Source organism: Eptesicus fuscus, chromosome 11 (genome assembly GCF_027574615.1).
Source record: "Eptesicus fuscus isolate TK198812 chromosome 11, DD_ASM_mEF_20220401, whole genome shotgun sequence".
Lineage (NCBI taxonomy): Eukaryota > Metazoa > Chordata > Mammalia > Chiroptera > Vespertilionidae > Eptesicus > Eptesicus fuscus.
The window spans coordinates 50,558,382-50,570,660 of NC_072483.1; the positions used below are offsets into that span (position 1 = coordinate 50,558,382).

The window sequence follows — 12,279 nt, forward strand, 5'->3', positions numbered from 1 at the left end:
GCCTCCTACATTCCCATTGACCTTTCCTATATTTATCAATGTCAGTGCTAGTCTTTGTGATTTCATCTTCCATTGCTTCCACCATCCATCTTTACCACAGAGTAGAAGCATCTGCCTCAAATATAGACAACAAATTTTGATGACAGGTTCTCAGGAAAAACAAGGTATTAGAAAGTGTATGTGATGAATATTTACTGATAGAGACCTTATTTTCTTCTTCTTCTTCTTCTTTTAAATGTCTTTCTTTACCAGAGTATAAAATAGAAAACAGACACTTGCTTTTTTGTTTACATTTACATAGACAATACTTAAATAAAAACCACCAGTTGACACTCATAGAATTCTGCTTTTATTTATTTTGTGGCTAACTTACAAAGACACAGATGTCTTGGATAGACTCTGTACCATTTAAACTATCCCCATGACTTAGATACCAAAATGTGTTTGTTTACATAGTGCAGTGGTATGAAAAATGTTTTTTCTTTCTTTACAGTCCCTGACTATAAACAGGGGAAAATTAATTTCATACCAAAAAATTCAGGGCACTTTAACAATCATCCCATCCCATATCTGTTACTAAGATAACAAAATTGGTATTACAAGTTAAAATATAAAGGCCTAACCGTTTGTTACAAATATGCAAATAATCTGCTGCTTAGACATAAAAAGTTGATTTCTTTCCAATCACAAAGTAAGGCACCATTGGATTAAACATTTTCTAGGCTTTTACTAAATAAAATGCATAGTGAAATAAATACCGAACACTGAATTTTAATACTGTAATACATTTCAATATAAAATGATATGTGAATGTTAAAATACTGTATTGCATCTTGAATACATTACCTGGAAAATTTATGGAAAAACACACACACGTAAGCTCTGATTTCAGGGAAGAAAATTATTCAGTTTTGTGATTTACCATAGTTGAAAATTTTAGCATAGAACTTATTCAAAGTTTTGGATGCAATTAGGTTGCTAACTTTCAAAGCAAGATGGTAAGTGTATTCATGAAACATTCACTTAAAAAACACATTCTAACGCCTCTCCCTCCTGGTGAATAGTAACTTTGAGTTGGGACCCTGTTTCAGACTTTAGGATGGCACCTGCAAAGTTGAGATATACAAGGACCTTGGCCATTCCTACTTCCCTGTACAAAGTCCAGATCCCCTTTTTATGGGTCACACTTTCCTCTGCCATATTTGCTAGCAAAGCCCCTTTTCTGAAGTGTGTCATTAGGCTTTCTCATAGGAGTTTTAATCAACTATAGATTCAAGAATGATAACTGATCAAAGAATCCCAAATAAAACGATGTTGCTGTATTACCAAAATATGAGCAATACCATTTTTGGGGGGAGGAAATACTTTGCCAAGCTTGTTATACCTTTATATTTTTTTATTCTTTGGGTAAAGGACCCCAAGTGCCTAGAAGACAAATGAATGGTAGAGGAGGGAGGGACCCAAGTTCTCTAATGTACTAAGCCCAGGACTTTGGCAAGAAAAGTTATAAAAATACAGTATATTCAAATGGGCAACATCATAATTATTTAGACATCCCATTTAGTAGAACTCCAAGTTCTTTTGCTTTTATATAAATGAAACAATTATTTCTTCTATAAATAGGAATGCTTCTTTCAAAATTTTCTTTGGATTGATTTCTTGTTAGCATCTCTCCGTCACAGTTGAATAATACACTGAAACCATGATACAAACTTTAGGTAGATATACATATACATTTGTGACCATGTGCTTTTGAAAAACAAGTAATGGTAATTTCAAACATAATCAACTGTTATAAAATAAATGGAAATTGTTCCCCCAACTCTATAGCTAGATGAAAAATCCCAGTAAGGTCTGTAAACAAAATCATACAAAAAAAGGCAAGGCTGGCTCTTCCCTAAGGTCCCTTTGGGAGCTGTATTTGCATAGCTGCATTTGGATAGTTTCGAAGCAAATTCCCTCTGATTTCCAGTAGCAATCTCTTTCTCTCAACCCTATAAGCATCAGATTTAGATTTTTAGAGTTTGCCCATCAACCCAAATCTGGTCCCTTCTTCTGAGTTTCTGATTTGCTACCTTTCCCTGACTACCCCCTCCCCACCCCCACTACTGGGCCTACAAGCCTCCCCGCCTGAGGAGCAAGCTGGGCGGCCTCTTCCAATGGGCAAGGCAGAAGTCCAGCTGACAGGTGAGCTCCAGCCAGCTGGTTCTGAGCCCAGAAGCCCCAACAGGCTTTCAGTTTCTTTGCAATGGCTTTATTCCACGTAACTGTAAACCCTATTAGAGTAACTTCTGACCTTGGGACTGTGAAGCAACACTTGTACACAGATATTAAGGGAAGAGGGAAAATAAGGGAGCACAATCTAAGGTCATGCTGTCTGCCAGGCAAGGTGTTGGGTCCTAACTTTATTTTTAGTTACCTTTTGAATTGCTAAACATCATTGTGCATTTTTTTTTTCCAAACAGGAGGTATTTGTGCTAGCCTCTGTCTTCTAGACCTGCACTGCCCAACATGGTAGCCACTGCCATGTGTGGTCACTGAGTCCTTGAAATGTGACTAGTCCAGATAGCGATGTGCTTTAAGTGTAAAACACAAAACCAGATTTTGAAACATTAGTACAAAAAAAAAAAGTAAAATATCTCATTAATGGTTGTTACTTTAATTGCAGGTCAAAATGATATTTTGGATAAAAATATATTAAAATTAATTTTACCTATTTCTTTTCCTTTTTTATTGTGGCTACTGGAAATATTTAAATTGTATATGTGGCTCACACTATATTGCTATTGGACAGTCTGTCCTAGAGCCTACCTCAGGCTGCCAAAGATTATAATCTATAACCGCAAAAATGTCATGTGCACCCTTGCTCAGCAACTTGTGTAGGTGGTCTGTGGTTCCTGGAAACAGACAGGAGGCCAAGCACGCAAAAATGGCACGGAAGCAAGCAGCTCTCAGGGACTTTAACGTTATCTGTGGCAAACATGCAGTGAATGTTTGAATTTGGTTGGTTGAAAGAAGCTGGGACACAGTTCATCTCTGCCTACTTGCCATAAAAGCTAGTCGAACCCAAGCAGTCGGCACTGGTGGGCTGTAGCTGAAGCAAGCAATAGCTTTGAGGATCTACACAAAATAAAAATCTAGGTGCATTTCTTCATTGGATTCCCACCCCCCCCACACACATATTCCCACATCACCCTCCCTTCTTCCCTACTCCCAATATGAAAAGGACAAGGAAGACAAGGGGAGGAGGGTGTGCAGCTCTTGACAGCAACAACAGAAGTAGCTCTTGGGCTCGGGCGGAGAAGGGCCGGCTGGGATCACCTTGGGATGGGAGGAAGTGGGGGGGCACCCCTTTCTCTTCGGTTGGATCCACCTGGATGGAAAGACAGACAAAATGTAAATTTTGGTTAGAAAGCTTACGTTCTCACTGTAGAAACTCAAGGATGTGTGCAAAGGTATTCACAACCCTACACCCTAACCAGGGATGGAAATAACTGGCACAGGTGGATGAGAAGTGAGAGGGGACAGGAAGAAGCAAGTAAGGATCTGAACAAACATTACCAAGGACGACCCACCACTGGCTACCGAGTACTTGCATAAAGTTAAGAAAATTTTAAAAATTGCTTTTCTTCTTATCACAAACATAGTATGCATTTATTATAGGTTTAGAAAAAATAGATAAGTAAAAACAAAGCAAAAGATTCACCCATGTTTGCACCGCCCAGAGATAACATTATTTACATATTTTCTATATATAAACAGTTCCTTTTTGTCTTCCAAAAATTGGATCATAGTCATTTTGAACATCTTTCAAAGTCATTACTCCTTACACATGTAATTATTGACACACTGCATTCTATGCATATTTGTAAGCTATCCAGGTTTAAGCCATTTACAATATTTGAAATTCATTTGTCCCACACACATTTGTCTGAGGATCTTACTGTTGTTAGGCATAGGGCCAGGTGCTCAGATGCTTAAGCATGTCTACCAGGGGCACATGACAATTGAGTATGCATGCTGAGGCCACTGCTCTGAGACTCAGGTGAGCTGGCACCAGCAGATTCCTCAGCAGGCATCTCAACAATGATCCTAGTGGCCCTGTTAGGGATTTCTGAGATAGAACCAAATCTCTGAGCAAGGACAGGAGTCAGAGGAAAACACTGGCATCCCATTGTCTTGTCTGTTCCTCTTACTATCCCAACCAAGTCTTTTCTTGGGCAGGCATCTGAGGAAAGACTCATCTGGTTTTACAGCAGCCATCTGTCCTGGGGCCTTGACTGTCAACTGCTATACCACAGTGGTTAGCAAAACAAGGGCTGGCCTTGTGCAGAGCTTGAACTAGGTGGCACTGCTCTGGGCTGTCTGGGTGCCCTACCAGGCTGTGGGCCTGGAGGCCAAGGTAGCAGGAGCAGAATAAAACCATTTGATAGTACTTTATGTGTTTTTTAGAGAGATGATCCTTTATCAGTATAAAAATATTAAAATGCACAATGCTAGAAATTTAAAGTAAATCTACAAAAAGAGTTTTGGGGGAGCAGTGGAAATTAATCCACCAATTTAAGAAATATTTTTAAGTGTCTACCATGTTTCAGGCTCTGTGCCACTCCAGAAAGATACAACAGAGCAGGACATAGTTCCCATCTTCAAATTTCATAAAGTCTTGAAGACAGGAGGATGGGGAAGGGAATGTGTTCAGCTTTTAAATAAAAAAATCTAGAGGGGCTGGGGAAGATGGTTCTGTAACTGACCAAAAATATATGGAATCTGTAATACTTTCAACATAATGGTAAATTAAAACACACACACACACACACAGCACACACACACACACACACACAGGGGCAGGCAAAGTAAGTGCATTGTGCCACTGAGACATTCTTTTGAGTTAATAAAGCAGTTCTAATAATCATATCCTGCATGTCTTTTTCCATAATAACCCACTTTTGCCCACCTGTGTGTGTGTGTGTGTATTAACATGTTTAGAGTCTATGTGAACAACTCCTTAAAGCGAATTCATTTATTAGTGCCCAAGAGGGAAGAAAAACAGGCTGTACTCTTATCAGATAGAAGCCCCTCTTATGACGTCAACACACACACTACACATGCACACTACAAACATGCATATAAACACGCAGAGCTCAAAGAGATTTGTCCCATGTGAACTCGTTTTTCACCCAAAATTTCAACCACCAACTTTTGTATGATAATTTTTATTATAACTATACCTCTTTTATTAGGCATCATCTAGGAATGCAGTATTCCACATAAATGATTTCCCCCAGGAATTAAATTTCTCATTTTAAGCAGCAATATTATGTTTACTTCTGTCTATTTGTTCATGAAAATTTTCCTAAAATATTTTCTAATTCTTTAAATTCTTTAGCACAGGCACAAAGCACAATTTGACCTATCTTTGATAACCCAATAGAAACATCTAGTGTTGTCCTGTGCTCTAATATATAGCACAACTCTGTGTCCCTATCTCCTCCTTTGCCACCTATCACTTCTCTCTGAAGCCAGTGATTTTGCTTCTAACCAACCTTAACTTCAGTTGATACTAATCTGCTCTAAGGCTGGGAATCAACTAAATATTAAGAACTCTGTGATAAGAGTCAGCAGGCTCTGAGTATGTGTAAGGAGCTCAGCCAGGGAGTGAGGGCAAGGGGTGTGTGTGTGTGTGTGTGTGTGTGTTAACATTTTAGGGACATTGTGACAGTTATCTGTCATGCTCAGATGCTTTTTCTCCACACATTTCTGCTTTGGGAGTTTGGTTCTGAAGCTAAGCCTGTCACAGGTCTGAGTCTCATCAGTGATATATATATATATATTTTACGGTAATTCTTTTTCAGTTCTACACATTTATTGTTGTAAAATTTTAGTTTTCTGTTTCCTCTTCTTGTTCACATTTCCCCCCAATGGTAGAAAAGTGATTCACTTCTTATGGTAGCATTACACATATTAGCAAAAAAACAGAAACAACCTAAGTATCCAATAATGGTAAACTAAATTATTATATGCGGACTTGATGGAAACTTGTATCATAAAAACCATGTGATAAAATAGGGAGGTGTCTACTAAATAATGTTATATAAACCCCAGTACCAATAACTTCATTCTCTAACTACAACCATATAAATTAATCAGAATTATTATTAGATGGATAAAAATTAGATGAGAACCTGGTAAATGAAAATATGTTATGTGGAGAGATTATGGGTACACTTAAATTTTTCATGTAATACTCTATAAAGCTATAATTATAATATATTTAAAAATATCAAGGCCATTACGGTAAGTTTTTGTCAGAATTAAGACATTTTGCTTGTCTCAAAACTAATAGGAATAGAAAGAAGATGGTTCTATTTGTGCTATCTTAGGAAGATCAAAATGGGGACAATTGTCTAAACAAGCAAAATAATACAATTTGATCTACTAGCAACCCAACAGTGTTTTGGGCTTGTGATGACACATTAAAATAATTGTTTCTCATATGCATTCTGGATTATCTTCATTTTTCCCATCATGTGCAGAAGGGGAGTTTACCAGAATTTAGATGGCATCAAACCAGAAGTGACTTCTCCGAAGTCTCCCACTCCAGGCAAGAGGCCTGGATTTTCTATGCACCCCTCAGTTGTATATAAACCAGAGTTCTATCAATTAGAGTAGGAAGCCACCAAAAGCCCTTGCAGAAATACTCACTCCGGCTTTCACTTCTTGCCAATTTACTGGGATAACTTTTGGTTGTTGGCACATATGGCTCTGGAGGTGGCAAGTCAGAAATGGGATGGAAGTTGAATCTGCTTTCCCACTCATCTGAGGGAGAGAAACAAACAGTGCCTTCAGCAACAGGCAATCTGCTCTGAGAACATGTCATGGAAAGCACAGGATGAACTAGAACTGAAGAGATTGCTTCTAGTCGTACGTCTGGAAGTTTAGAGAAAAGCTGGAAGTGCTAGAAATGTCACTGACAGCGCACATGAATAAAATATACGGGTCTGCCAATCAAACCAAAGCGAGATCCAAGGGATTTTAAGTAGAGTGATGCTCAGGAGCTGGGGGCCAAGGCTTGAGATATCTCTCTTAACTATTCCTCCCACCAGTGGGAGGAATGCCTGGGACCCTCTGATAACAGAGGAAGAGGGAAGCTGCTTAATACCTCAGGCTATTGGGCCTCTTACCTACAGCAAACTGTTTAGAAAGGTAGGTAATAAGAAGCTAAGCTACAAAAATGGCTCTTTTCAGAATTCTGGTATCGCTGGAAAGTTAACTAAAATATGACTCAAACGAACAGCGAAAATGACCTGACTTTTTGGAAAGTAGAGGAGGGGGATCACTATTTTTTATTTGAAATCATGGTGGGCCCTGAAATGGTTAGAATAGTGATTTTCAACTGCTGTGCCACAAGAATTTTTAAAACATGCAATACCTGACTATTTAGTCAAGGACACTGACCTCTTTTCCCTTAGATTGTCAAATAAAAAAAATGACAACAGCAAACACAACAATAGTCATCCAGGGTGAATGAATCACAATTAAACCTATTTTTCTTGTCAGATTGGCAAAAAATATGTGCCTCAGAATTTTAGTAATTAGTTTATGTGTGCCATGAGATGAAAAAGGTTGAAAATCGCTGGATTAGATAGAGCAGTGCAGTGTGGTAACAATGAGGGTCATGCAAACAAGAAATGTGAATGCAAACACACACACAAATATAAATTTCCCATGCAGCTGCTGCTCTATAGCTTGTACGATTTCAAGGAGCTGGGACCACACCTCACCTTCACATGAAGAGTCTTGGAAGCCGTTTCTAATTGATGTTGATGGTGGAGGTGGGGGAGGCACCCCAGCACCAGGCCTGTCTGGAGGAGGGGGCGGCCGGGGCCCACTCCTGGGATTGTCTACTCCTCCTCTGGATGGCAACTGTGGGGTGGCAGGCAGGGCCCGAGATGTGCTGCCATTTCTGTTTATTGGAGGAGGAGGTGGGAGAGGGCCTGGAGCAAAAGAAAAAAACAACACTTAGGGCCATGCCTTACATTCTCCATCCCCAATGTGCAGTTACTGTGTGCCTGATGGATACAGGCCCTTTTACCAGAGAACATGGAGAAATGGTGGACACTTCGTAGGAGATTTAGCCAACCAAGGAGTAGGCACATACAAACTCAGAAATGCACATGTGTATACACAGATGTGGAACGAGGGCCTATGGAGAGCTAAGTGGCTGTTTTGGCTGTGCGTTAGTATTGAGATTGGAGATGATGCAGTTGAGAACAGGTGATAATCTGTTTATACAGACAACTGTACCCATACTGAAAACACATTTAATATCCTTTTAAGCAGCCATTGGACTAATTACTGCAACATGATACTTATTAAATAAATGCTGTACCAAAAGAGGATTTTTAAAGAAGAACAAGATAGCTATGAAGTTATTTTAGATCTTCAGGTGGATTAAGTTCTTTAAATGCAGAGTAGTATTGCTAATCCCACAGGCACGCAATCTCTTTCCAGACAGAAGTGGGTCAGGAAACCCAGTGTTAGTCATCCTGAGAATAGAAGTTCCTTCTTGGTTCTTCCTCTTTCGGGGGGCGATTAACACAGGGAGTGACAGACAGCTCGTCAACGAGCGTGGCTGGAAGTGCTGGAGCAGGACCCTGACCCTGACCCTGACCCTGACCCTGAGCAGGCTGCTTGCAAAGAGCACCACACAGTCACCTTTCCCACCGCACTGTTGCCAGGAATACTTAGTCAAAAAACAAATAAAAAGCACTACATAAGTATTTGAAACCATTTTTTTTAAAAATGCAATGGTATGGTAGAATCAGAAAACCTTAAGTTCCTAGATAAATAACTCAAAGTAAATTCTTTTTGATAATACAAAGGAACCTATCTTGCTTCTTCCATCCTCCAAGTGCAGAGGCTGTTTGGGTCATGAGTAAAATAAACAAAAAGAAGGAACTTAAGCATTTCCTGTAAACCAAAATGACCTTAGTAACTCCTGATCTTCAGCAGTGTGCTCCACTTGTCCGATGCTGACATTTTATGTAACACGCAACTTAGTGCTATAAATACAAATATCTCTTACTAACTGCATATTCAGAATCCAATCAGGGGACCTACAAAGGAAGGACTCGTCCATCGCAGACACCCCCGTCTGAAGTCTTGGCTCAGACACTTGATGAAGGCAGGAGGCATGCCCTGCCCTGGTCGGTCTCTCAACCTGGGCAAGCATAATAGGAAACATTTCTATTTCCCATTGGCAGCATAATAACAAAAATGGTCATTTATGTTGGGAAATAAGATAACCACTATATACACTTAATCTCGTTGGATTTTTATAACAGCCCTGAAAGGTAGAGACAGCAGATGAGGTGTTGAAAGTTAAAAAGACCAAGTCAGGAGGCTAATGAGAAGAACCAGGATTTGACTACAAATCTGTCAAATTCGAAAGCCTATTCTCCTAACAATGAAGCTAAGCCACCTCTCAAAATCCAGGTGGCCCTCGATGATCTCGCATATGTTCCTTGTGGGGATGTAAATTGGTAGAAATTTTCCAGAGGCCAATTTGGCAGTACCTATGAAATCCATAGTTTACTGTGCACACCCATTGACCTAGACATTCCATTTCTAGAAATTCATTCCAAGGAAATAGATAGAGATGTGCACAAATATTTGGTTACAAGAATATATTCCTGCATTATCTGCAACAGCAAAAATCTGGAGATGGCCTATATGACCAAGTGAGGGATTAAATAATCAAGGTATTTTGTAGGGTTTAATATTATGCAGTCATTAAAAGTCAGATTGTATCATATCAGGAAATGTTAATGAAATATTGTTAAATAAAAATCAAATTAATACTAAATATACATAGTATGATACTAATTTTATAAACATTTTAAAAAAAAGATTTTAAAAACTTATGAATGATTATTTTTAGATGTGGTGGTGGTAGGATTATAGATGATTTTAATTTTCTATAATAAACAGGTCTGACTTATGTAATTGAAAGGAACAATAAATGTTATAATTATATGCGACTGCCCTATTTTGGGGGAGATTTAATCTGTTGACTCATCTATTTGGTATAGCCATGCAATCAGCTTCTCAACCACTTTGGGGGGAAATCCATAGCTTTTGGATAAAAGGAAGACAGTGCATTTCACTTATCTGACTACCTGTTCTTGTTAATTCACCTCAGACTACTTAATGAGATGCCCCAATGTCTAGGGACTGGATTGAATGGATTAGTAACTTTGTATGTTTGGAGTGGACTCTCCCTGGCAGGGCAGTTTGAAGGAGCGGCTTTCAAACTCTTCTGCACATTACAGTCACTGGAATATTGCAATCCCAGAATCCTGCTGCCCCGTCTGCAACCCAGACCAACAAAACCAGAAGCCCTGGGGAAGGGGCCCAGGCATCGTGCTTTTTAAAGCTCCCCAGGTGATTGCAGTATATCGTCAAGTTTGGGCCACTGGTTTAAAGAATGGTGTTTATTAGGTTCCCGAGGTCACAGGGTCAAAGGTCCGTTAACTTTGCAGAGAGAGAGAAAAAAAATGCCCCATTTCCAAACATCTTGCGTGTATAAGGTTAAATTTTAAAAGTAGATAGTTCCTCTGATTCCATCAGTAACCGATGTAAAACAAAAGAGCACCTACTATAATTAGCAGAGAGAGTATGATCCTGGGTAACCCTCACGCTTCATTTCATACTCTGAAAGCTACTCCCTCAGACTCAGGTTTCTCAGCCCTAGGCAGGGGCCACAGATGTGCTTCACCAGGTCCTCCAACCCATGAACTATCGTGCGTAGCTTGGGTTTATGCTTCCGAGCATTTCTGTCAAGAGAAGGCCTGTACCTTTATCTGATTCTCCAAAGGCTCTGTGTGCCAGAGACGTCAGCAAACAGCCAAACGGGCCCTAGCATTTGTCTTTAATATGCCAGGAAGTGGCCGGAAAGCTTGACAGATAAAGAGAAGTGCAGGAGAAGTTCACTCCCTCTTCAATAATTGCCCTTGTTGTTGGATAACGGGGCCCTCCTGCAGGAGACAGGGAATTTAGTTCCCCAAGGAGGACATCTGAAAGCACTTTAGGGAGGCCAGGTTGCAGGATGGTGAGATGAAAGATAAAAGTTCTGGCCTCTTCTGTATTAACTAGTTGGTGACCCTCTCACTTGATTGCTTACTCAGTCTCCTCGTCTCTAGAGCACGGACAGAAGTACCAGCCCCCTCCCCTGAGGTTTATGTAACACACAACTTAGTGCTATAAATATAAATATCTCTTACTATCTGCATATTCAGAATCCAATCAGAGGACCTACAAAGGAAGGACTCGTCCATTGCAGACACCCCTGTCTGAAGTCTTGGCTCAGACACTTGATGAAATCACAGCGGTAAGAAAGCAGCCTCCTATGCAGCCCCCCTGAGCAGCAGGGACCTGTGGGCAGGCTGGGTTTCAGGGAGACCACTCACCCCGCGTCTGGCCATACCTGATCTGCCCGGCGGGTCCCTCACTGGGGGCGGGGGCCTCTCACTGGGCGGGGGAGGCAGAGGCCCCGAACGTCCCGGCGAAGGCAAGGGCGGCGGTGCGGACGAGCTGAGGGACAGATTCCGCTGCGGGAGCCGGGGGATTTCGTCGCTGCCGCTGGGACCTGGAGGCGGGTGGGCAGGGCCGGGCCTGCTGGGTGGCGGCGGCGGTGGCGCCTGCGACAGGGAGGACGGCCGCGGGGTGGAGGGCACCGGGGGCTTGCTGTTCTGAGGGGGCGGCGTTGGGAGCGCTTCCCGGTGCGCGGAGGGCCTGTTGCCCATCGGCGGCGGCGGCGGCGGGGGCTTGTCATCCAAGGCCCTGCTCGGGGTAGGGGGCAAGGGAGGCCGGTTCGAGAAGGCCGAGGGGGTCTGGCGGACGGAGCCTCCTCCAAACGCAGCGCCCCGGTTTCCAGGGAAAGGCGGGGGCGTCGGCCCGGGGCCGGGCTGCCTGGAGCCCCCGCGGTTGTGCAGACTGGATTGAATGGGCCTGGGCGTGTTAGGTACCGGAGGGGCCCCGCTCTCGGGCTTGGCGCCCACGTCGGGCCTCGGCGGAGGCATTCGGTTCCTCTGCGGCTCCGGGGGTCCGCTCCTGTGGCCCGGAGAAGGCACAGGGAACCGCCCTGGGCCGCCGGGGGGCGAGAAGGGCTTGGCAGACGTGGCTCTGGCTCCTGGTGGCAAAATCGGGGGTCGGCTTCCTCCGGAATCTGAAGAACACGGGGTGGGGGTGGGAGTGAGGGTGGGGGACGACAAATTCAGT

At 42.1% G+C, this 12,279-nt stretch overlaps 1 protein-coding gene across 3 annotated transcripts in view; it reads right to left on the reverse strand.

The window, feature by feature from the left end:
• Positions 1 to 326: 326 nt before the first annotated feature.
• The window catches only part of WIPF1 (WAS/WASL interacting protein family member 1), a 113,428-nt gene continuing 101,475 nt past the window's right edge, over positions 327 to 12,279 (reverse strand). For all 3 annotated transcript variants that reach the window (XM_008138538.3, XM_054722881.1, XM_054722882.1), the window contains exons 5-8: positions 11,486 to 12,226; positions 7,782 to 7,994; positions 6,703 to 6,816; positions 327 to 3,373 (exon numbers count right to left, since the gene is read on the reverse strand). In XM_008138538.3, the coding sequence (XP_008136760.2) occupies positions 3,318 to 3,373; positions 6,703 to 6,816; positions 7,782 to 7,994; positions 11,486 to 12,226 (1,124 nt within the window). In that variant the 3' untranslated portion in view covers positions 327 to 3,317. The remainder of the gene's footprint in view (positions 3,374 to 6,702; positions 6,817 to 7,781; positions 7,995 to 11,485; positions 12,227 to 12,279) is intronic.